This window comes from Meriones unguiculatus, chromosome 2 (assembly GCF_030254825.1).
Source record: "Meriones unguiculatus strain TT.TT164.6M chromosome 2, Bangor_MerUng_6.1, whole genome shotgun sequence".
Classification (NCBI taxonomy): domain Eukaryota; kingdom Metazoa; phylum Chordata; class Mammalia; order Rodentia; family Muridae; genus Meriones; species Meriones unguiculatus.
The window spans coordinates 123,885,291-123,910,823 of record NC_083350.1 but is presented as its reverse complement, the minus strand read 5'-3'; the positions used below and the strand labels follow the sequence as shown (position 1 = coordinate 123,910,823).

The window sequence follows — 25,533 nt, the reverse complement described above, 5'->3', positions numbered from 1 at the left end:
TGTGACTTTGCTAAAAGAGGGTCACATTTGTGTTTATGCATGCTGTGATAGCTGTATAGAGGAGGTGATCATAAGAGCCACCAAAAAGCTCGTGTGAGCTCAATTTTATTTGTTGGTTTCTTGAGACAGTCTCGTGCAGCCCAAGGCTAGTCTTGAACTTGCTTTCCAGCAGAGGCTGGTCTTGAACTTCTGATCTTCCTGCTTCTACATCCCAAGTGCTGGGCTATGGTGTGTGCCACCAGGTCTGGTTTACTTACAGTATGCTATATAAAATATGAACTAAAGAAACTCTCTGGCTCCCTAGGACAGTTTGCCTCCATAACAAATTAATTCCCCATTAGCATCCTGGGGTGGTGAAAACGGAGCTCCTCTCCTGCCAGCAGCTTGTTCTGCACCTGGCTGCTTGTTCTGGATCCCAGTCCCTTGCTTTCCTCACCAAATGTCTTGTGAAAGCTGAAGAAATATTCTGTTGTGGACCGCGGCTCCCCATCCTGCTTCTTTTCATCCATGCAGACGCCTACTCCTCCCTCTTATCTTCTTTCCCTTTTTTTTTTTATGATTTAGTGAGTGTGTTGGCTTCTGTCATGTAGAACAAACAAAACCCGTGGAGAGCATTTAAAGAAGATGGATGCGTTGATTTGGGTTGGGGAGCCAACATCAGATGCTCACTCACCTCCTCTTAAAGGTTTTAATTTACAGCAAAAATATAAAGCAGTTGTTCAACACCCAGCAAGAGGAGTCGGCTTTGAAAACTGATAAGAGGAGAAAAATGCCAGACTTATTTTGAATTTGAACTTAACAACCAGGACCCTTATTTCCCTGCAGCAAAATGATCGCAACTTTCTTAGAATGATTTAAGAATCCCCTGGAGACGCTTTGCCCAGGCCCCTTTGTGGTCTTATCCCAGCGGCTTTAGAATCCTCCTAACTGGGCTTATCAGAGAAGATTCCAATTTAGAGCAGCAAAAGTCTAGTGTCTGATATCAATGCTAGCTTTTTTTTTTTTTCTTTTTCTCTTTGAGACATGATGTTTTACACTGCTAACAGTTTTGAAAGGTCCTACGTTTGCAGGCAACAGCGCTTTTGTGTGTGGGGCTCTGAAAAGCATTATTCAGGAGAAAATGTATCAAAGGGAGTTGGAAAAAAAAAAAAAAGAAAGAAAGAAAAGTTTGCTGATGTAGAGATTGGAGGCAGCCTGTGCTGGCAGGCGCAATTATGACCAAATAATTGAATCTTTTAAGAGAGATAGGATGAGATAAAGCAATAGTTGTTGTCTCCCAATGGGAGCTGGTTCATTAGATTCTGAGCAGTCCAGCTGTGGAGAATTCACCCACCACAGGGGCCTTGCTCTGTTTTACAGGCAGGGCACAGCAGCAGCAGAGCAGGCTGAAGTGGCGCGGCTTCCGTCCTACAGACCTTAATTGGCAGGAAGGCTGGAGAGCAGCCTTGATGTTCCAGACCCTCACTCTTGTTCCACACCCTGAAATCTCTCAGACTGCTAATATGACGATCATCGTCAGCTCTACCTCCTTCATAAAAAAACGGAAAAAAAAAGTGACTTTTCATAGTTAATGGGGTCTTTTAAAAATTGTCCCGGATCTGTTTACTTCATGTGTTTGAGTGTTTTGGCAACATGTGTAAGTGTGCACACCATGTGTGTCTGGTGCTCACAGAGGCCAGAAGAGGGTACCCGATACCCTCGAGCTGGAGTTAACAGATGAATCGCCACGTGGGCTCTGGGAGTTGAACCCAGATTCTCTGTAAGAAAAACAAATGCTGTTAACTGCTGAGCCAGCTCTCCAGCCCCCTAATGAACCATTTTTTGTGAGAAATGTTGAAAATCTCTCTTTGCTCATTGGTTAAAGTGTTTCTGGGTGCTTCCTTCTTTGTCTGCACTATCTTTGTCAAAGATAGTGGAAGTAAGAATAATACAGTGTTTATTTCAATGTTCCAAGAACCCCAATGGATAAAAACCTTGTTTTTGGCTTTGAAATATGGGACTTCATAACCTTGGCCCATGAGAAGTGAGGTTATTGTGTCTTCTACATCATATTTTCATCAGGGATCTTTCTCAAGGCTCCTGCTGAGAGGAGAGTGCCAAGCAATGAAATATGGGCCCAGTCATCTTTCCCCATGACAGAGCAGAGGGCATCCCTAGCATTCTGTTAAGGCTTCTGCTGGACTTCTTGCTTCTGGCTTTCATCTTCAATGGATCAACGTCACTCACTCTGTTATATAGTATGACTTCCTTCTTCCAAAGTTATAATTTCTTTTTCCCTCTGTACCTTGCCTACCTCGTCACTGTGATGCTCTTAGAGGTTTTTAAGTTGGATCGTGTGTCACTGGCTTCTGATGATGACACCATCATGTCACTTAAAATCCAAGTGGCAGCTCTTTTCCACCGAGGGGAATTGATTCCTCTGTGTCGTTTGTTGGCCTTCTTGTGCTTTCTCTCTTTCTTCCTTGGTAGCTGCAGACTTTTTACTTTACTTTTAAGCAACTTTTTGGACTCCATTCTTACCTGGGTACATAGAAGGGTGTCTGTCTATGTCAGGACTTTTAATTTATGATAATACAAGCTTTCAGGTTTATTGGATGACACCCCAAGAATCGACTCTTATTATAGCCAGGACTCACTCCCTTACACTGTAAAGTATGTAGTATCAGGCCCGCCTCACTACAGCTCTCACTGTAGCTGTGGCTCTCCTTTGTGTTCCCACAGTTTACTGATAGAGGGCTAATACCAGGTCAGTGTTTTTCCGGGTGCTGGATACCTGGTCCGATGTGTAGTTATTGTTGATGCATTTCTTCCAGGAAGGGGAGCTTTCGTATTTACATCAAAGGCAAATACGGGAGTGCCCAGAGTTTTCCAGGGTAGGCCACTTGACCTTAATCCTAGCACTGATGCAGACCATAGGAATGAGGTCAGAGTGTCTGCCCACGGCATGGATGTGTGTACAGCATGCAGCAGAATTAAATGCAGGTGGAAGAGTAAGTAGTTACCTTTTACTCAATCATGGCTTTTCATTTTTCTTCAGATTCATGGTGCAACTATAGTGGAAATCAACTTGGCATCCCCAAGTCATATAAACACCTTCAACTTTAGTTTTAAGCTCTGGTCATTTGTGAGCCTAGCCTTTAATGGCTGAGCCATCTCTCCAGCCCAGCATTAGTTGTTTGTAAGCCTGCTGGGAGAGAGCCCAGTGCCATTAGTGGCGAGAATGGGTCTCTGTTCTGGCTATGTCTCATTTTCACCTGGGGAGCTTTAAAAAATGATTTTCTGGTCAATCCCAGGAAGTCTGATTGAACTGGTCATAAGTGGGGCCTAGACACATTTTTTTTTAAGGTTCCTCAAGTGATCCAGAAGCATGAAGTCAGGGAATGGCAGAAAAAAAACCTCGGGACATGTTAACCATGACTTTTCTCATGTTAACTCCCTATGTTGGTTATGCCTTCTGTCTATACTCTAAAACATGGCCTTCCTCCCTTATGCTGTATCTGTAACTTAAAGCAGCAGGGGGCAGGAGGAATACAGCTTTTAATTGGTAGAATTTCAAGTCTTGGCTTTCTTCTTTTAGAAGTATGACCATGGAGAAGATTAAATTTACCCAATTTTAGTTTCCCTGTTGATCAAAAGGATATCATAAAGCTTCTTTGCTAGGGAAGGTTGAATCATTAACATGACATGAAAATCTTAAGCATTGTATCCAACTCAAAGCCTCAGTACATGTTTGTGTGTGCATGCGATTGTGTGTGTGTGTGTGTGTGTGTGTGTGTGTGTGTGAAGGCCAGAGGCTGATACAGGGTCACTATCCTCTGTCACTGTCCACCTGAGTTTTTGGGACAGGGCCTCTCCTGAAACATGGAGCTCACAGTTCGGCTAGCTTGTCTCCATCCCCCAGCTCTGGGGTTACAGACACCAGGCTATTTAACCAGGGTGCTGGGGGTCTGAACTCAAGTCCTTCTGCAAGCACCTTAACCACTGACCCGCATCCACAGCGTCCTCAGCGTAGTCTTTCTTGCATCATCCTCACACAGCTCCAGGGACTGGGGCAGAGCAGGAATGAAGGGAAAACAGACAGCCCGCCCCCCCAAAAGGTGGAGAGGCTGCAGCTCACTGAGGTCAGCGTGTTTCTTACACTCAGTTGTACAGGGGGCGGGGTTATTTCATACTGCTGAACAAAGGGGCGGGGTTATTTCATACTGCTGAACAAAGGGGCGGGGTTATTTCATACTGCTGAACAAAGGGGCGGGGTTATTTCATACTGCTGAACAAAGGGGCGGGGTTATTTCATACTGCTGAACAAAGGGGCGGGGTTATTTCATACTGCTGAACAAAGGGGCGGGGTTATTTCATACTGCTGAACAAAGGGGCGGGGTTATTTCATACTGCTGAACAAAGGGGCGGGGTTATTTCATACTGCTGAACAAAGGGGCGGGGTTATTTCATACTGCTGAACAAAGGGGCGGGGTTATTACGAACATCTAAACACCCAACCTGGTCTGTCTCTGAAGTGGTCAGTCAAGGTTGGTCATGTGGTTTGCATTGTGAGAATAAGGTTATTTGTTTGAGTGATGTCATCTGTTTCACGTGGGTGTCAAGATCGTACCCTTTGCCGTCATTCACTGTAACGGCCATCCGTATTATTCTCTTACTTTATTCTCGTAATAACGATAGTAGCAGCTGACTTTGGTTTTATAACACCCATATATTTCAGAGGAGCACAGGTGAGTTCAGAAACACCTTTAAGTTACTATGTAATCTATTGTTTTATTTTTTTAATTTTTGGTCATAAGCATAAATCTTTCTGCATCTCGATCTGTGCTTAGAGAGTCATGGGAAAATTAATTTCATTGTAGCCTGGTATCAGGAAGCAGTTTATTATTCATGACAATGACTGAGGAACGCAACCGTCTTATTCCGTTTGACACACACCATCCCTTGCTTACTTATCCACCTGCAGTGGAAGCTTAAGCGAACGAGAACACTTGCAGGCTTCTGTTATTTCCAGGTTCATGTCCAGGTCAGAGAACTGGGAGACTCTTCCAAGGGCATTGCTCATAGGAAGTGTGCGTGTCCCAGCAGATCAAGGAAGTAAGTGGGCGTGCCCGAAGGTCGGCTCTCCAGAAACTGACCTTGTTGACAACTTATGATCCTCTGGTGTTTGTCAGTACCTCATGAACAATGGCACAAAACAATTTAAGGATGAGCACGGGATTTTCAAAATCATGAGAAGCTAAAATTTTGGCTTTATAACTATTATCAAAAGACAACAAATTTAGTTTTAAAAACTGTAATTAGTCCAGTTGCAAGCAATGGGTGCACGCGTGTACACACACACACACACACACACACACCCTTCATTGGCTTTCATTTGTGATTCCTGAATTTGGGCCTTAAAACCACAGTAAGTCAAGGCTTCAAGGCGGCATGGGCACAAAATGGAACTGACCCTCAGGGAGAGCTTAATTGATGATAGCTGGGTGATTGTCTTATTTGAATCAACTAGCACCTGTGACTGAAGCAGAGTTGCTGGAATCCGCTAAGACTCAGCTATTTGTTATAAGGCTTTACTACCAAATCAGGCTTTCGTTACTCTGTACCAAGTTAGACTCAATTTCAAAGGTGTCCTTTGGTCCAAATTTAATTTAGCTTATTACTATCTATGCCTAAAACCAGCAAACCTCCTTTATGAAAGGGCCAGATGGGAATTATTTTGGAATTTGCAGAAATGTGATCTCAGTTACAGCGATTTGACTCTGCAGTTGTTGACAAAAGTGACTGTAGACAATGCATAGTTAAGTGGGCATGGCTGTGTTTCAGTCAAACTTTGTTTATAATGTGGCCCAATTGGGAGTGCTTAGTAGTCAGCCCATCCTGAGCTGCAGCATCTCACACCAAGAAGTTCTGTTTCCTAAGGCCGCCTGGAGGATGACAAGATGTAATATGTAAAACAAACATATTATGCGCTCAGCATGCAGTAACACTCGAACAGAGGCTCCCCAAGGTGGTAGGTAGCTCATGCCTGTTGGGGAGGCTTCCCTCCTGAAGAAGCAGATCTGGGAAGATTGCAAGTTCCAGGCCTCCGCCGGCTATTGGCAGGACCATGTCTCTCAAAAAGTCACGGCTTTTCTTGTGCTTATATGTAAAGTATTATATCCCAGACTGAGGAAATGGTTCATTTGGTAGAGTGCTTGTCCCTCAGGCACGAGGATCGTTCCAGTTCGGAGGAGGCAGAGGCAGCAGGATCTGGGACCCACTGGCTGGGTAGGCTAGTGTGCCAGGTGAGTTCCAGGCCGATGAAAGGCCCTGTCTCCAAAGAGAAAAACAATGGTGCATGTTGTCCCTAGCATTTCAGGCATGGTGGTAATTGCTTATGTTACAAGATTCTACTTAGGGTTTTCAGTCTTGTTCTATGGCCTATAAAATTTTTTGTGTAACATGCCTCTGTGTTTTCTTTTTTCCTCCCAGAGACACATGCCACGAACTCTTGGGACATGTCCCGCTGCTTGCAGATCCCAAGTTTGCTCAATTTTCACAAGAGATCGGCCTAGCCTCTCTGGGAGCCTCAGATGATGATGTTCAGAAACTAGCCACGGTGAGTTTCACTTTCAACCTGAAACACCAGCTCACTGTCTAATTACATGGTAAAATACAGCCCATGGCCACCGACTGTCTCCCAGGCTAATGTTCTGGGGAGAGCATGAGAACTTCGTTCTCATTTTGCAAAAGATAATCAACTCTTGGTTTATTAGTTACCAAAATATGTGTTTTAGCCTTCCTGTTTAGAGGTTGGCTGGGTGGGGATAGATGGATATAAAGGGTGAGTCAGTATTTTCGGTTTGGTAGCCCTGTAATCACTGTCAAAATTAGTCAGCTCAGCCACCGTGGAACAAGAGCAGCCACATAAATGAGTTGGCAAGTGTTGTTTCTCAGGCATTGCCCATCATTTCTGAAACGGGATTTTATAGTGGGGGTGGGGGACTCTGGGGGATTCACCAGCAGGCTAATAAAACTTTATTCTCAAAAGCCAGGGGTGGGCTAGATTTGGTGTATAGGCCGTCGCTTACTGAATTCTGTGGAAATGTTTGTCATAGTAAAAGGGGTACATTTGTGGCAGAGTAGGAACTGCAGCTAGTATTCTCTCCTTGACAAGTTGATAAGGTTATAATCAGATATGATTTGAGACAGCATTAAGAAACTGGAGCTCAACAGTTACCACATGTACAAAACCAAGAAAAGATTGACTAGATATTATGATATCAGGAAAGTTCTTCCCCAGACAAGCCATGTAAAAGGAAAAGTAGGCTTTGATGCTGTGTTTAAGATGTTAAAGAATCAAATCAAGACAGCTTGTGTACCTCACCTTTTCCTTATTTCAGAGTCTAGGAGTAGAAAGATGTTTAGAAGCTTACGGGCCTGCAGGGGTAAAAAATCTTAAATGAGTACAGCCACCTAGTAAGGAAAGGAGGTCTTCAATTGAGTATGTTTGCCACAATTATATATGAAAAGAATACTCTTCTCTCCCAACAAGAAATATTTTTTTTTTCAGTGCTGGGAGATGGCTCAGTCAGTAAAGTGCTCATTGTGCAAGCATGAGGACCTGAGTTTAAATCCCTAGAACCTAGCTTGGTTCTAGGGATTTATATATTATTTTTAATATATTTTATTATTATTTTATTTACTCACTATTTATTCTTTATTATCTATTTCCTTTTAACTTTATTCTTATTATTTATTTTTATTCACTATATTTAATTATTATCTATTTTCATTATCTATGTGTTTTTCTTTAAACATAGTTTATAAAATCAGATGCTTGTGCTTCTAAAACAAGTGCTTTATTGACTGAGATGGTTCCCAGCCCTCTCCTAATTTTCTTTAAAACAAAACAGAACACTTTGCTTTTTCAGTGTATCTTCTGTTTCCTACTTTTGATAGGGATGAACCATGAGATATATTTCTCTCCTAAAAGGAAAGCCAGAGTAGAAGTAGCTCCACTTTTTCCTTCATGAAAATCTTCCCATCTCAAGACTCAGATGTATGCTTTTAATATCAGGGTTCAGGAAATAGAGGCAGGCAGATCTTTGTGAGCTTAAGACCAGCCTGGTCTACATAAGGAGTTCTAGAACAGCCAGTACTACCCTGTCTCAAACTAACTAACTAACTAACTAACTAACTAACCAACCAACTAACTAACAAACAAACAAGCAAACTAACAAGAAAACCCCACACACCCACACATATAATCACATGAAACAGTAACATCTTCACAGTTCTGAGAATTAGGGCATGGGTAGCTTTGGGGGCATTATTGTTTGTTTCTGTTTTTGTATTTTCTAGGGTAAAATGTAATACTTATAACTTGAAACCTTTGTTACAAGGGCAAGCAGACTTTTGGGAGAAGAAAGTTTCTTATTATGCTTCTAATATCCTTGGCCGTTCATGGTCTTGGCTCCATGAGCTAAAGCACTTGTAATTGGTAGAGTTCATTAGGCCATTTTTCATAGGTCTTTGTCTTTCTCTCTCTCCATCCTTTTCCATTGTCTTTCCCCTGAACTGTACCTAGTTTGCTTCTATGTTTCTGTGATAAAAGAGTTGGGAAAGCAACTCTGGGCAGAGAGCCTTTCCGTGGCTTGCTCTTCCTAATCACTGTCTGTTATTGAGGGAAGTCAGGGGAGGAACCATCGTGAATTGCTGCTTATGGGCTTGCTGTCCCTTGGCTTGCTGAGTTTGCTTATACAACCCTGGACCACCTGCCCAGAAATGGCAACTCTCACAATGGGCTGGGACTTCCTACATCAATCATCAATCAAGAGAATATCCCACAAACATGCCCTGGGTCCAGTGTTACAGAGGTGATTTCTTAATTGAGGTTTGCTCTCCCCAGGTGTCTTTAGTTTGAATCAACTAGAAAACAAAACAAAACAAAACAAAACAAAAACAAAAACAAAACTAACCAGTACATTGTTTGAGACTAGGATTCTGAGGGCAGAATCTAGGAAAGACATTTACTTTTTTTAACTATGAAATAATTGGTGACAGATGATGGAGGATCAAGGGTCCACTGAGAGGAGCAGCCTGCCCGCAATCTTACAGTAGTTTTGACTGATAAAAAGCAGAGTGTAAGCTTACAGAAGACTTCACTGCAAAACATTTTGAGTCTCTGCCAATGTACTAGAGATCTCTGTGTGTGTGTCTGTGTGTGTGTATGAGAGAGAGAGAGAGAGGAGAGGAGTGTGTGTGTGTGTAAATGCATGCATTCGTATGGAGTGGCCCCTTCTCCCACCTTTTGCTTGGTTTACTCCCTTATGTTGATATTGCCTGACCGCCCATCACAAATCCCTGTGACCTTCGGTTTCTTGCAAGCCTTACAGTTCTAGTTCTTCCAAATTGTGTAAGTTGGTTGTTTACTCTGAAGTGTGGCACACCGAAGAAGGATCTGGAAAGAATTTCCTGTGTGATGAGGAGAGTGTGGAGGAAGGCACTCACAAAAATAGGAATGCAATCCCTGTTGACATGTGGAGCTATCGCCTGTCTTTCAGTTAAAACCAAAGTGAGTGCAGAAAGTACTGAAACTGGCCCTGGAAGACCACACAGAATCCAGCCAGACCGTTTCAAAGCACAGGCTGGATAAACAGCCTGCAGGATAACATGCATAGTAATGACTTTCAAGCCACACACTGAAACTGGAAGGCAAATTGAGTGACTCACTTGTAAAGACCAAGACTGAAGAGTTTAAGTCTCTGGGGTGGCGCACACTGGTAGGATTTGCTGAAGGAAACAGAGGCAGGAAGATCATGAGTTCGAGGTCAGCCTGGGCTACATATTTTAAAAAATATTTGTGTCTCATTGACAGGGGCAAGAAGACCTATGGCTGGCTATCCCTGATGAGAAAGGGGGCCATTATTAGTCCACTCCACGAATTTGTCTGTGTCAAGTTCCCTGAAGAAGTAGTAGGTGAAAAAGGGAGATGAGACATACCAAGAGAGGACAATCCACAGAGAGGACAGGTGGAAAAACTACAGCCACTGCTGTTTATGTAGACTATGAGACAGGCAGTATTATTCCTATACCTTGGGTGAGATTTATATTATTAATCCTCTGTTTATATAGTGCCTAATTTTCCTAGTTTATAGTGAATTTAGGCACATATAAAAAAAAGAGTTATGACTCATGAAAGGAGACAGTTAATAACTTTCTGGGATGCACTGTCAACAAATCTAACGAGGAAGCCAACATCCACTCAGACTAATTGTCACCTCCGAATGGGGTTTCGTCTAAGGCTGCTTTTGGTCACCAGGGTCTGGTTTTTAGAGGGCTCAGGCTGTACTGCCCACAGACACTGGATTCCCTTGCTATATTTCTGCCTGATATTTATTTTGACATGTTAATAATGCTCAGTTTCGAGAACGAAGCTATCTCTGCTGTTTTTCTGTGGGCAATGGTTTTTATGCCCTGAGAACCATTTAAATGAGCCTCTTTTGTACCTAAAGAAATTGATGATGATGCTTGGAGAATGTATTTCAAATGCATTGTTATTCATGTAAATAATTTGCCTTCTGGTGGATAATGAATAAGGCCATTAGTTTTGGCTGCTAGATTCTTTTCTTACTCCTTATAGCCGTCCCAGGTCTGTGCATGACAGATACGCAAAAATATTTCCAATGAGGGCTACATGGCATGTGTTATAATTTTGAGACAAACTATTTCCCATTTCTGGTTAAGGCCAATTTAATACGATAGTTTGTACCTTGTGTTTGTAGACTTAAATGCCTTCAGTGGTCAGGTAAGGTAGCAAGCATCTATGAAACAGCCTGATATAAATTGGTAAGGAGCCTTAGAGACTGTGGAGAAGTGGAAAAAAAAATCATGCCCAAAGGCCTTTAGATGTAAAATCAAAACAAAGCTAAAGGTCCATTGGCAGTGAATCACATCTCTAAGCAGAAAGTGAACTGTAGGATCAAAGTGGCCAGTCTTTGTTTTGGATGTGAAATTTTACACTAGACTACACTAGGTTTAAGGGACAAGACCACGTCATTCATCCTTCCATTATACTGTTTATCCCCAGTTATGCAGTTCTGTTTGGTAGACAACAGAATCTTTTGTTTTGAAAGGCAAGTTAATTTGAATTATAGCTAAACATTTGTTTACATCTGTTTACATACTTGTTTTTTTTTTGTGTGTGTGTGTGTGTGGGCTCATGTGTGAGCATGCATGTGTGAAAGTCAGAGTACAATTTATGGAAGTTGGTTCTTTTTCTGCCATGTGGGATCTGGGGATCAAATTCGGGTAGTTAGGCTTGGTGAAAGTGTATTTTACCTGCTGAGCCATCTCACAGGTCCTGAATTATAACTTCAAACGGTTGTAAATAAGATTTTCATACATCTATCTTGAGCATGTTTCAACTCATTAATGCGGAAAAAGCAGGACAGTCGGATGGAAATCGAGTGAAGTGCAACTCCAGAAACTGAGATCTTATAGACATGGAAAGAAAGAATTCCACAGTTAGATATAAAATGGTTTATGTTTCTGTAGGCGATAAAGCTATAACTTCTCTGTTTGTTTAAGACAGAGTTTCATGTAGCTCAGGCTGGCCTTGAATTTACTATGTAGTAAATTCTCTACCAAGTACAGCTCAGCATCTTCTGCCCAGGGACCGATCCTGCTCACAGTTAAGGCTGGTCTCGAACTCCTGATACTCTTGCCTCTCCCTCCTGAACTGTCGAGATGATAGAAAAGCATTCCAGAGCCTGGCCTGAAGCTGCAATCTCGAGGTTATTTATTTATTTTTCTACCCGGTAGAAATCATTTGCATATCCAGTGGACAAATACCTTGACGAAAGCAGTGGAAGGGAGAAGGGGTTTCTTTCAGCTCACAGGGTACAGCCCATAGGGCTGGGGATTGGAGGTGGGGGAGCCAGGGCGAGGAGAGGTTGAGACAGCTTGTCCCATAGTTTTCACAATGCAGAAGCAGACTGCATGTAAATGCTAGTGCTCAGGATCATCCTGCTCACAATTAAGATGGTTCTCCCCATAGCAGTTAATACAACCAAGATAATCCCTTATAGAATTTTTCAGAGGCTAACCGTCATGTAGATAATCTCTCCCAATTTGATTTTCTATCTGTCAATTTGACAAGAACAACCGTTGCAGTTTGGTAGCAGAAGGAGCCGATGACATGGAAGAGAGGTAGGGTAGTTAGACAAGGCTCCATTTTATCTTTCCAAAGCCACACAGTAATCTTTCAGACTCATCTGCATATCCTGGGTCCTTTTTTACATAAACGGTAGCACTACAGGATATCTTCCTTGCTGTTAAACTTCCTGCTTCACGGCCTGAAAATGGACCCGTGCAGCTACGAGAGCGGTGCACTGGTTTTGTATTGCATCATTCTTCTGTCTGTGAGACGAGTTACCTGCACAGTGATACAGAGACAGAAATGGACCAACACAAGGGAACTTAAAAACCAGCTCTAGAAATACACAGATGTCCCTTCCTCCCAAAGTTAGGATATATAGGAGGGAATCTGTTGGCACATGGTGTGCCCTGTCCTATGACGCAGAAAGCTTCTTTGGTCAGTTCGTTCTCACACTATAAAAACATCTGCCGCAGACCAAGTGATACATTGTCTGCAGTATAAACAATCAATATGAACACAGATGTTTCTCAAGCAGAGTAAGTTGGCCTCTGGCTCAGCTGGGATTTTCCATGGTTATAGGGTTCTAGGCCATGCATTCAGTTCTGCTGCCCCTGAAATCACTTTCTGATTGAAGAGGTTTTATTACCGGCTCTCGATAATGCCGATGAGAGGAGAGTCTCGGGTGAGAGCAGTGTAGGAATGAGCCGTCGTCCCCGGGATATGTCCCCAGAAGGTCAGTCTCACGAAAAAGAAGCACCCACGGGCACACTTTGGGAAACACTGAGTAAACAACAAGCTTTGCTTTAAATCACAGGACTTTTAAAGGAACTCTAATCAGGTAATATGCAAAGTGAGTCTCCGCAAGTGATAAGAAGTTAGTTTTCTAAGTTTGCCACGTTTCCTTCATTCTGAGATGCCGCTGACTGTAACACATACTGCTAATTTAATAGTGGGTTTCATTTTGTTAGTGTAAGGGGGAATTTCAACTAGCAAAGTTTTCTGACATTGAAAGATGATGGTCCGTTCTGAAAAAGCTGAAGTGTGAAAAAAACTGAACCTGAGAATGAAGAAAAGCCCTTAAGTGGCAGCCTCTTTTAGCATCCTACCCTACCAATATTCTCAGAAGCGTGGTTTAGGAGGCAAAAGTCTAGACTGTCTTCTGAAATGGTAAAATTCATTCTAAGCAGAGGCCTGACTATCAGCTAAGTTATTTTCTAGTAAAAACTGACAGGCTAGTAACAGTACTGAGTTCTGTTTGTATTTTCCTTATCAAACAAATACTTTGCTTCTAAAATAGCTTGCACTGATTGGTGCTTTGATGACCATGATCAACTGTATTTGAGTTTCCAAGTTTAACCTGTATTTTTCCTTTGTTGTGAGCAGTGTTGAAATGTATGATCAGTCTCGAGGTAAGGATCAATGATAGCGCACATTATAAGGTTAGTCTTAGTTTATAAAGTTCTGCCTGATATGTTCCTATTTGCTGAGTATATCAGCTTGTTTCTTGAAGTGTCTTTTCTTCTCCACATACCTGATTGTGTGTGTTGGAGGGGGAGACTTTGGATGCTAGAAAACTTATGTGCAGCTATAGTTCTTTCTGAACACGATGACATTAAGAATGACCACTTTAGTATCTTCATAGGAAGCTTGAATAAGCCTCGGGCTTATTGATTTTGTGTAGAGTCTTTGAACTGGTTCAGCTGTCTGAGTCATTTGATACAAAGCTGACAAAGATCTGGAAGGAAGGCGCTTTTCTATATCCTTAATTGAGATGTTTGGGTGAGCGATCAGTTTGTATGTTATTACTAAGGAACTTAATTAAAAGTTAATAATATCTATTCCAACTCATTACACTCACTTTTATATTTGCTGTGCATATAGAAAAGTAGAATTATCTTGTAAGCAATGCTTTAATTCTTTAACTAACTTGTTTTCATTGTCTTTCTTCATCAGTCGTTTTCTGTCCGAATGCCCTGAGGCCAAGCATTCTTTGGACTAATTCTCTTCCAAGAACATTTAATATTATGGCCAAGGCTGCTTTGTTCTAACCCTTTGTGTTTTACTTATGATGTGTGTTGTTCCATTATGAAGTGTTTGTCACTGATTCATTTCACAAGAACCCTGCATGGCCCACCTTGTTCAGGAACACATTTATTTGTAGTGTGAAATAGTTGTATACTTTAGTAACTCAAATCTTTCTTGGTCATTTATAACTATATCCTAAGGGCCTCTGAGATCCATCATAGAACAGATGAGAAAACAAATGCAGACCACCTAGTTTAGGGATTTGGAAACTCATAAAAGCAGAGCTGCTGTGGTAACATTGTTCCCTGAGCACCGAGGGAACACCGAGTCTACCTCCATATCAAAATTAGCTTGTCCACATTACACCACAGTCAACAGCTGGACCTCTTGGTGCTCCATAGACCTTGATGAAGCTATTTGGGATGCCTGGCAGGTAGCGCAGGGAAATCTACCTCCATTTACTTCTCTTTCCCACTGATCCTGGGGATAGAACCCAGGGCCTTGCTCTTGCCAGGCAAGAGTTCTACCCCATGAGCTAAATCCCTAACTAAGGATGGATTTTTCTACCCTCATATTTTCCCTTTGAAGGCTCAATATTGGCCTCTGCTGCAGTAAAGTCAAATAGAGATTAACATAAGACAAAAGCACACAGATTTATTAATGTGCACAAGCACAGAGGTCATATTTAGAAATTCAAACTAGCAGTAGGAAATACTGATTTCTGGCCCCAAGCACAATAAAAGGCGTGGCACAATGGGGGAGGGGAGGGCCTGTACTATGTCTTCACAGGCAAGCTTGAGTGTTAGCTTGACTACTTCCAAATGTGTCTCAGGTTAGGCACAAATTCCGTTACCTCCTTATGCCTCTGAAGCTTTCAATAAAATAGGAATAGTATTTTATCATCTGACAGGGGACGAGGAATGAATGAGATACCCTACCCTTGCAGTGGACACCATGACATCATTGGTAGCTTAGTCAGGCAGGGCCACACTTGTTCTCATCCCTGCCTAAGGAATCCTAACTAGGAACCATGGTGTTAGATAAAGAATTCTAAAGCAACTTCAAGGCTCCAATTCTCAGCTCGTACTGTGGCTTAAAAGTCCTGACACCGAGGTCTTCTTACTTTTTCTTCTCAAAGAAAGTTTGAATGCATTCATCAAGTACAGGAGATTTCTGTAGTCACTTTAATTTCCATAAAGATATGCTGGAGAAAGAGGTTTCTGGTTTAAGTACAATGGCATAGGCTATCAGGATCTTAACTTGCATTAACAGAAATATCTGCAGTGTAATTCCATTTCCAGCAAAAGCGGAGAGAAGATGGTTGGCATTTTTTTTCTTTATGAGCTAGAATAGTGGAGGTAATGTTATATCAAACTATAGGAATTTAATTACCCCATTCCAAAAATGTAGTTTTCAAATAAAGGAGTCAAAAGGATTTTCAAAGCCATTCTTCCGAACTGTGATATAAAAACTCAGAGTACATTTAGGAGATGTAAAATGTATTACTGTACATTATGAGACATCGCGATGGATGGTAGCACAATAAGAAACGCGACATGAGATTGAGCACACAGTGATTAAAACTCGCATTGCCTGCTCCTTAGAGATACCACAATTTGCCTGGCATTTTACATGCTTGTCACGCTTAAGGGCGGTCATCTACGGAATAATTCTGGTGGGTGGATTGCAACTTCAGGACAGGTCTTGCAGAAGGTGGAAACGCTGCCATTTGAAAACTTAAATCCAGACGAGATGTGAGGGAGAGCTGCAGTTAGGGTTGGAAGGAATGGATCACCGAGTGGAGTGCCATCATTCTTCCCGGGGCTTGAAAGTCTGTCCTTTACAATGTCCATAAAAACATCTTTCTCTCAGCAGTGAAGGGGGGCGGGGCGGGTGCTGGCTGCCTTAGGGATACCACTACTGAAAAGTCTTTACAAAAGCCATCGATTCTCCTTCTTATTATTAGGGCGACACATGCTCATTATGGAAAAAAAAATTGCATGGAGAAGGAAAAAGAAAACACAGGCCGTTTATAATAGCGCAGCAGCAATGGCCACCACAGTTAGCATTTTGGCATGTAGCCTTCCCGTTTTCCTGGAAAGTAGTTTTGCCACATCAAATGAGAACCGAATATAAGTGACTCCAGGCTCTGGAGGGAGGAATCACGAGGTATTTCGTCCATTTATCAAACACTTGTGCTGCCTGGGAGAGTGCCTGTCTTTAACATCCAGAGCAGGAAGCATCGGAAAACCCCTGGAAAGCCAGGCCTTGGAGCCTTCCACTCGGCTAAGCTGCAGAGTAGTTTTGTGGCCATCGCATGTGGCCAATGAATTCTATCTGTCTGTTTTCACTTTTTTTTTTTTTTTTTTTTTTTTTTTGCCTTCAGACAAAAATTAGCAGAGGCTACATGTTTATTCCAAACCTGGCTTCTGTCCATACTTTGTCAGTCTTTACTTCTTTCATCGGTCATGTTCCCATTAGTAAGCAATAATTTGTACAATTTGATTAAGCTTTACCTCTTCTTATTGTTCTCTTCTTTGAGTAGAATAGTAAACATCTCTCAGTTGCTGAAGACTTCTCAGGCTTCTCTGGAGCGCTTATTCCCGAGATGCTTCTGCCAGTAAGGATGAAGGGAGGACCTGGGGCCCAGAAAGCAGAGAGAACTCTACTCTGACTTCTCTGAGCCTGTGAGGCAGTGTGGTGTAGTAGGTGGTTCAGAGTACAGGCACTGGGGTACAAATCCAGGCTTTGTCAGTTACAGGCTGGATACCTTGAAGGCAAATGTTATTTATGATCCTTGCCAAAGAGCGGGAAGGCAACCTTGATTCATTGGTATCGTAGTCGGCATACGGTACTGTGGTAGGCTTTGCAATAGGAGATAGTTGGACTCTTAATACAGCAAGGAGAAGAAGGACTCTGTAGCCAAGGAGCAGGATGGTGGTGGTCACTGCCTAAAAATTTCCTAAGAGAATGCTGAGGAGTAAGGAGGTGTTCCAGTTAACTTGATGTTATAGGACTATTGCTGAGGTGGCCCGGGGGAGGGAGGAAGGGAGGGAGGAGCCTGGTTAGATTCTGGGAATGGGGGGAATCTGGCTACATCAAACTAACACGTTTCTTGTTAAAACTGGATGATGTAGACTAGATCATGGAAGCCTACAAGTTGAGGCCTGGCTGGAAAAGACTAGAGTCTGGCCAAGGAGAGAATCTTAATACATCTCCCGTGATCTGATGTCATCATCTCTAAAATGAGACTAATACTGCTATCTAATGCCATAGAGCTGTTGCTCAATCGATGGACTAATGCACCGGGAAGCTTCTTGGCACAGTGGCATGTGTGAAAATAGTGCCAGCTAGTCCATTTCACATCCCGTGCTCTTGGGCAGCCAGGTGGCCATATCAGTGAGCACTCACACACAGGGATGGCCCCTGGAGAGCTTCTCCTTTTGCATGTGACCTTGGGGGTAATCTAACTTTCAGCACCCCCAGCTTCATCTCTCTGAAATGCAAACCGCTCAGTTTATTTCATGAAAGGGTTTTAGATGGGGCCGGCCTGCTGTTTTACAATGTAAAGTGTTTTGTCCATAAATAATAGAAGGAAGGCCTCTCCTGAAGGATGTGAAGTTTCTCCCTGGAGACAGAGGAGCTGCCTCTGACTTAATAGCACACCTCCCCTGAGCAAACACAGAGAAAGGCAAGTCACAGGAAACAGCTTGGGGAAATAAATGAGGGAATATTTTCTGTGCCAGAGAGAGCGCGTGAAATATGAATTCCTGACAGAACTTCTCAGGCAGATTAGGGAAGATGCTGTTAGTCAATGCAGCCCTCCCTTAATAGCCAAACAAAGCAGTGCATTTGGGGGTGGGGTCTCAGTTCTTGGCTGCTCCTTCTCACCAGCTCTGGCTTTTGATAACCCCATCCAGGTGTTTGCAGTTTGGATGGAAGATGACTGAATTTAATATAAAACTATATGAAGCAGCTGCTGGACAAGAGCCAGAAGAGGCTGTTTGTTCTGGTTTTGGATGCACTTTAGGTTCATCTCCACGTGTGTACACACATGGGTCCTATGCTGATGTCCAAGCAGCACTGTTTAAAAATTCTTTGTAAGGAGCCGAGGGGAAGTATGTTTAAAGGATTTACCTTAGAAATTCTGAAACATTGAGTTCTTACATAGGCTTTTTTTTTTTTTTTTAATGTTTTTGTTTTTGGTTGCTTACTTTTTCCTTTCTCAAATCTAAGAAGTCTTAATTCCTAGCTAAGATGATAAGGTCAAATTATGGCTGGCGGAAGGGCATCTGATTCTGGTTCTTTACAAAGGTGTTCTAGCAGACCCAAAGAAGCTGAGTTGTAATCTGTGTGTGTGTGTGTGTGTGTGTGTGTGTAAAAATATATTTTTACACATGGCTATATACCCGAATGTTGTTTAAATTAAAAAAAAAAAAAAGCCTGCATGTACCCAGTAGAAGGGATCACACAAATGCCTCGACTCCCAGATCTCCCAGTAAGAGCACCCTCAAGGCAACCCGATCACCTTGTGCAGTGGGACAATTGGCGGGAGCTGAGCCACTCCTGTGCCTTTAGACAGGGCTTGGTGTGACCTTATGTTCTGTCACCTGTTTTCCTCTTTCCCACTCTTAAGCAAACGGGAAGGCCAGGGGAGGGATTGCCATTCCAGGCAGCCACAAAGCATCCACTTTCCTTTTTACTCACCAGAGAGTTTGGCAAAATGATTTTCAGAGGACTTCAGAGATTATCTCTAGTCATGGTATTCTTTATTATCTCATGAATTCTCAGTGATCTAGAATTAATCTTATGGTTGTAAAATAATGCACCTAAATCAAACACAAACATGGACTGCTGTAGCTTAATGCTATGTTTTACTTTATTTTGTGCTATGCACCATGACTTTTAAACTATAAAAACAGTGCATTACACTTCTGACCCAATCTCGTTTGTCATGGTCTTGGCTCTCTCGAACTACGCTCTTTGCTGAACTGTTTCACCCCGGGAAGGTCCACATGGCTCAGCTTCTTTCATGCCTGGTTTATAGCATGTGCTTCCCACTAGCTTCCAACAGGTCTGTATAAAGTGACACCCAGCTGAACTAGGGGTCACAAAGCAGGTGAGGGCTCCTGGCTCAGAGCAATCTACAGAAGGACGGCTGTGAACAGGCTGGTCAGACCTTGATCTGTTCTGGCGCTGTGAATACCACTGTCAAAAACCTCAGTTCCATTGTCCTACAGTTTTCAGCGACTTTGGGAACAGAAGGAAGACTTCGATGTACAGAACAAACCACAGAAGAGGTAGGGCCCAGTTTTACCTGCTTATAATCCACCTTTATTGTTCCCTTCAATTTACAATGCTACCCCTCTTGAGTCTCAGTTATTCTATCTGTAAAATGGGGGCTTTAGCATGGAAACATAGCAAGAATTTAATAGATATTTTATGTTATTTTTTTCCTGTTTTATAGATAAAGAGCCCGAGACACAGACTGGTAAAAAATAACTTTTCCCTGGTTAAGATGGAGGCAGCCCTTGAACTGTGATTCTCATTTCAAAGTCAGTGCTCAGACTCCCAAATGACACTATCTCCGCAGTGGCTTCCTCTCTGGGCTGCCATGAGCATGAGGTTCAAGTGCTCAGTACTGTGTCTCATTGGGGTGTAGGTTTCACTAACTGGTGGTGATTATTGTTAGAGACAGGGATGCTCACCTGAGCTTGAATACTCTCCAGAGTTTCAGGTACTGTAGACCCTCATGTGACAGGTACTCAGATTCATGGGTACTCCCTTTACACATATAGATGGTTGGTGTCAACTGTGAGAGATGATGAGAGTCGTGGTGTTGGTTAGCGAGTAGAAAGGAAACAGGACCTCATTAATAAAATCATAAAGCAGGAAGGCTGATCAATGCAGTGCCGAGACTGCTTGTTCCTTCTAAAAATGCCTTCCCCCGCAAGTTTTCAGATACATAGCAATCTTAGAATTCCTGGTCTTGCCTGGAAAGAAATCAGTGAGTAAGTGTAAGGTTGTTAGCCCTAATGTCTGGGAGGGTGTTGCTTTTAATAATGCAGGGATAAAAATAAAATGACCCTCTTAAGATAGTGGCTACCCACAGCTCATTTGGAAGTCAGTAAAAACCTCATTTTTTATCTGAGCATTGGAGAGCTGACCTTTAAAATCACCACATCTAGGGAGAATGTGTGATGTGATGCAGAACATTTTTTTGGGCATGCCTAAGGATGGATGGCTGAGGATATGCTCATCAGTTCTCTTCTCCTTCAAGGAGCACAGAATTGCTTAGGTTACGAGTCAGTTCTTGGGTAGTTCCAATCCTGTGGCATATGCTTAAGTGGGTCTTCTGAGCAAGGAAGATTAAGCACATATAGAGATTGGATGCTGATCCATTCATCTGGTGAGAAAATGATGCAAGCATGTATTGTGTGTGTGAGAGAGAGACACAGAGAGAGAGAGAGAGTTCATGGGAAAGTCTAGTCGCTTCAAGGCAGCTGGTTGTGTAGTGAGTTCAGCGAAGTCTTTTGGAAAGAGATGCTGGGATTGCTTTAAAATCATAGTCATCTTCTGTGATTTCTGTGTTATAAAGATGTAACTGTGGGCTCATGTGCTACATCTCGGGCCTGGGAAACAATATTGCAAACATAAAACCAGCGTTTGCTTTGTGAAACCTAAAATACCTGCAGGTTCGTGGAGCACGAAGAGAAGCCTATCTGTATTCATAATGTGCTTTTTAAAGAGCTGTAGATGTTGTGGGAAACAGAATGCGATGGATGGACATCTCAGAGAGTCATCTCCAGGAGAAAATAGCATCCCTCTGATCTTGCATGCTATCATCAGTTGAGCGAAGGTCTGGCTGGTGAGGCTGACAGAAATTCCTTGTAGCTGCTAATTCTGAACAGTCTGGACGAGGAGCCGCTTTAGTGCCCGAATCTGTCACATCATAAACTCCTCCACACTCTGACCAAGGACTGTTAGCATTTTCCCTGGCTAGGCATCAGTTGGCTCCAAAAACAGCGAACTGAGAAACTTTTCCCCTGACGTTTTCAGATGAGGATCCAGATGTCAGAATCAATGAGTTTTCAGAGCCACCACATGTAACAAGGAGGCCGGAAGCCACTTAAACACCAGGCTGCTGAGCTTCCGAGCTTCCATAGGCAATGCCTGCCAATTAGCCTCCAGTCATGCTGCTAAGGACCTGCAAGGTGCAGGGCTTGGCTGTTCCTCCCTTCCTCACTGACATGGGGCTACTGTCAAGGGAAAACATTGAATGAGGTCACCAAAGGGTAGATCTGTTACTGAACCTGAAAATCTATTCAAGGGCCATTGTAGAGAAGTTCTCATATTTTCGAGTCTGTAAAATTAGAAAAATTGGCTGAGGTTAGCGACTGCTAGTCCAGCTTGGCTGGTGTTGGCTTTGTAGGCATGTCCAACTGGAAATCTCGTCTAGCTTCCTCATTCTCTTCTTCCATATTTGCTGAGTACCCACTCTGTGTCCACTAAGGGGACAGTGAACAGAAACAACATCACGGGAGGATAAATCTTCCCTGACTTCAGGAGGATGAGCAGAGGGGAGGGGACAGACTTAAAGACTGGTGGCTTGAGTATGACTCCAAACTAGGAATGTGATGTTGGGGATGTAAGGAGACTAGCCAGGGTTTCACAGAGGGCTGTGCAATGGCCAAGGCATTCCTGGAAGAGAGGACACAAGTGTCAAGATCAAGACAGAAGCAGGAAGGCCAGTCTGTGCAGTTGCCACTAGTTTGAGGGTAATAGAGGAGGAGAATGATGATAACCCGGTGTCTGGAGAAGGTGCGGGCAGGGACACGGAATCTTTTCTGCCATCTGGGCTAGCTTTGACTTTACTCCAGGGCAGTGGCACACTGAAGAGATGTAACTGAGCCACAACCTGGCCATTGTCATCACACAGCCCTTTGTCAAAATCCCAATAGTCCCCAGGTTAGGCGTCTCTCTTCATATGCCCAACATAACATTCCTGGTTTGGACTCATGCTGAAACCTTCAGTCTTCAACATTGAAGTCTGGATGTGGGAGCGTCCTAAATAGGTCTCATCTGAGTATTAGGATAGACCCATTGCCTAGGTGGTACTGATGTGCAATAAATGCATGTCTTTCCTATTAGCCCTTCAGTGGGTGAAAAAAGTCAGGGGTATTTCTTTCTTCCTCTCTTTCTCATTAAAAAAATACCATTAAATTCTGGGGTAGGAAAGGTAAACGCTAAATGATAATAAGTCAGGTTGCCTTCTTTGAAATGGAAAATTCTCTCAGATAAGCTGGAGATGAGGCAGTAAAACTGAAATGACCAGAGGGCTCTTAAAAAAAAAAAAAGCATGCATTTATTCCAAAAGCGCACGCGCGCACACACACACACACTCAGTCGCACAAAAGATATGAGGAGCAGCAGCTACTTAAACACACAGGAAAATTCCCACTAACACAGGGTGCTGAAAAACGCCAATGTCGTTGTATTCTTCAATAAAAGTTGTTTTCTGCTGACGCTTTTTTCTTCTTTAAGTGTGCCTCTTATATTTGATGATCAATTTTCCACAAGGTTTGCCATAATGCTTCCTCAGAGCTTAGGACTTTGCATTTTAATTCATTCAAGAGTGCTTGCAACTAAGACAATATTTACTGTTTTCACAACTTAGGGTCATCCCCAGCTCACAGGATGCCACTCAAATCCTAATCCAGGCCTTCTTTTCCTTTGCACTTGGGTTTCTCTGCTTTGTTTAGGGGAGGGCTACTGGCAAAAGAAATGACTTCTTTTTTCCCCCTTCTTTTTCTCCTCTCCCCTTCTCCTCTCCATGTCTCTCTGTCTCTGTCTCTCTCTCTCTGAGCCAGAGTCTCATTTATTCTAGGATGGTCTTGAACTCACGATGTAGCCAAGGCTGGCCTTGAACCTGTGATTCTTCTGCCTCTGCTCCTTCAGTGTTGACATTACAGGTGTGCATTGTCATGCCTGGTTTATACTGCAGTTTCTGTGCTTGCGTTTGGGCCTAGCGTCTGGCCCGCTTTGTAATCATCTTCCCGGGATTGACCTTTGGGTACTCGCAAGCCCTTCTCCTGCCACCTCGCGTGTCCAGGTTCTATGGGAAGAGCTGTGCCATCCTTCCCAGTAACTGTTTTCCCTAAAGCTCATCTAAAAACCCACTAATCTTTCAAAGTCCTAGTCCAACAATGCCTTCAAATTCTCCTAGATTCAAGACACGTAAGCACTCATGATTTTAAGGTAGAGTGAGAAACTTGTGGGAGAATCAAACCCAGGAAGGTTTAAAATTGTCATTGTTAGCCTTCCTTTCTCATCGGTATTATACCATCCTTGAGAACAGAGAAGTCTTTCCCCCCGAATTTTAACTGAAGATCAGTATAGCAGAATTACACACACACACACACACACACACACACACACACACACACCACACTTTTTGGTTTTGGTTCTGGATTTGAACTCATGACCTTGTGCGTATTAGGCACATACTCTACATCTGAGCCACATCCCTGGGCCTCCTCCCCAAATTATAAGTTTGGTCTAAATTGTGACCTGCAAATTTAGTGGCAGTTTTTTTCTTTTTTTTCTTTCTTTTTTATTAATTACTCTCTGTTCACTTTGTATCCCCCCATAAGTCCCTTACTCCTCCCCTCCCGATCTCACCCTCTCTCCCCCTTCTTCACGCATGCCCCTCCCCAAGTCCACTGATAGGGGAGGTCCCCCTCTCCTTCCTTCTGATCTTAGTCTATCAGCAATCATCAGGAGTGGCTGCATTGTCATCTTCTGTGGCCTGGTAAGGCTGCTCCCCACTCAGGGGAGGTGATCAAAGAGCAGGCCAATCAGATCATGTCAGAGGCAGTCCTTCTTCCCATTACTATGTAACCCACTTGGACTCTACACTGCCATGGACTACATCTGTACAGGGGTTCTAGGTTATCTCCATGAATAGTCCTTGGTTGGAGTATGAGTCTCTGGGAAGACCCCTGTGTTCAAATTTTCTGGTTCTGTTGCTCTCCTTGTGGAGTTCCTGTCCTCTCCAGATCTTACTATTTCCCACTTCTTACATAAGATTCCATGTACACTGCCCAACAGTTGGCAATAAGTCTCAGCGTGTGCTTTGATAGTCTGCAGGGCAGAGCCTTTCAGAGGCCCTCTGTAGCAGGTTCCTAGGTTGTTTCCTGTTTTCTTCTTCTTCTGATGTCCATCCTCTTTACCTTTCAGGATGGGGATTGAACATTTTAGTCAGGGTCCTCTCTCTTGATTAATTTCTTTAGATGTACAGATTTTAGTTGGTTTATCCTATATTACATGTCTATATGAGTGAGTATATAACGTGTGTGTCTTTCTGCTTCTGGGACAGCTCACTCAGGATGATCCTTTCCAGGTCCCACCATTTACTTGGGAAACAGATCGCTGTTGTTTTCGGGCCCAGAGTTCAGTCTGTTGGTCGCTGAACGGAAAATGTTGTCCTGCTCCTCAGACACTGTTCTCCTGGCACCACCATCTTGTCCCTCCCTCTCAGTGGAGAGTTTTTACTTAGAGTAGGGAATTAGAACACTGGGCCAATTCTGATACCATTTCTATTACTTTTACACAGCCAAACCCAACAAACCCAGAGCAAACCAACAAACCATGCAAAACCCCCTTCTTTCAACAAGCCAGATTCCTGGGAGGATTTTTCTCTTCAGGATCCTTTTGCTGTGAAGATAGAAGCATTGGACAGTCACTGCTACCTTAGTGTGATCTGGTTTTTATGTATGACTCTTAGGAATGTTTAAGCAACAGAGATTGATGTGTGGTGGCACAGGGGAGGAGGTGGTATGGCGTTACCCGGGCAGGGAGCCTTAAGTAACACAGCCTTTATTTCCGCCTTTATTTCCAGTTTATTTTTATTGTCTAATACTTCTATTCTAAAGCTTCCTGCCTCACTACCAGGCAGCCTTCTTCTTGCAAGCCCGTTATCAACGGCGATGTAGCCAAGCTTAAGGGATTTTGGCTAAAGGTAGGAAAGCATGCACTGTTTGAGAACAGAAAACTTGATGATGCTAAAATTTAAACTAGCCAGGAGTGGGTGCTGGGGTAGGGGTGACGGATGGGTGGCATAAAGATGTGTGGGAGGGGACCTTGGATGTCTCTTTCTCAACAACCTTGCAAAGCAGTAGGCTGAGGGAAAGTGGAAACATTTTAGCAAATACTCTGAGGGGAAAGTCTATTGCCAATGAGCCCCTGTTGGATGTTTCTATCTATCCTGACCAGATGGCAGATCCCTGGTACTAGAACATCTTTCAGAGGCATTCAGAGGCACAGTGGACTACAGAAGGATGGGTTGCCAATGGCTGTCTTGGAGT

General features: G+C 43.1%; 1 protein-coding gene across 4 annotated transcripts in view; it reads left to right on the top strand.

The window, feature by feature from the left end:
* Positions 1-25,533, top strand: part of Tph2 (tryptophan hydroxylase 2) — a 98,652-nt gene that overhangs the window by 53,429 nt on the left and 19,690 nt on the right. For all 4 annotated transcript variants that reach the window (XM_021648540.2, XM_060378070.1, XM_060378069.1 and 1 more), the window contains exon 8: positions 6,472-6,598. In XM_021648540.2, coding sequence (XP_021504215.1) covers positions 6,472-6,598 — 127 coding nt within the window. The remainder of the gene's footprint in view (positions 1-6,471; positions 6,599-25,533) is intronic.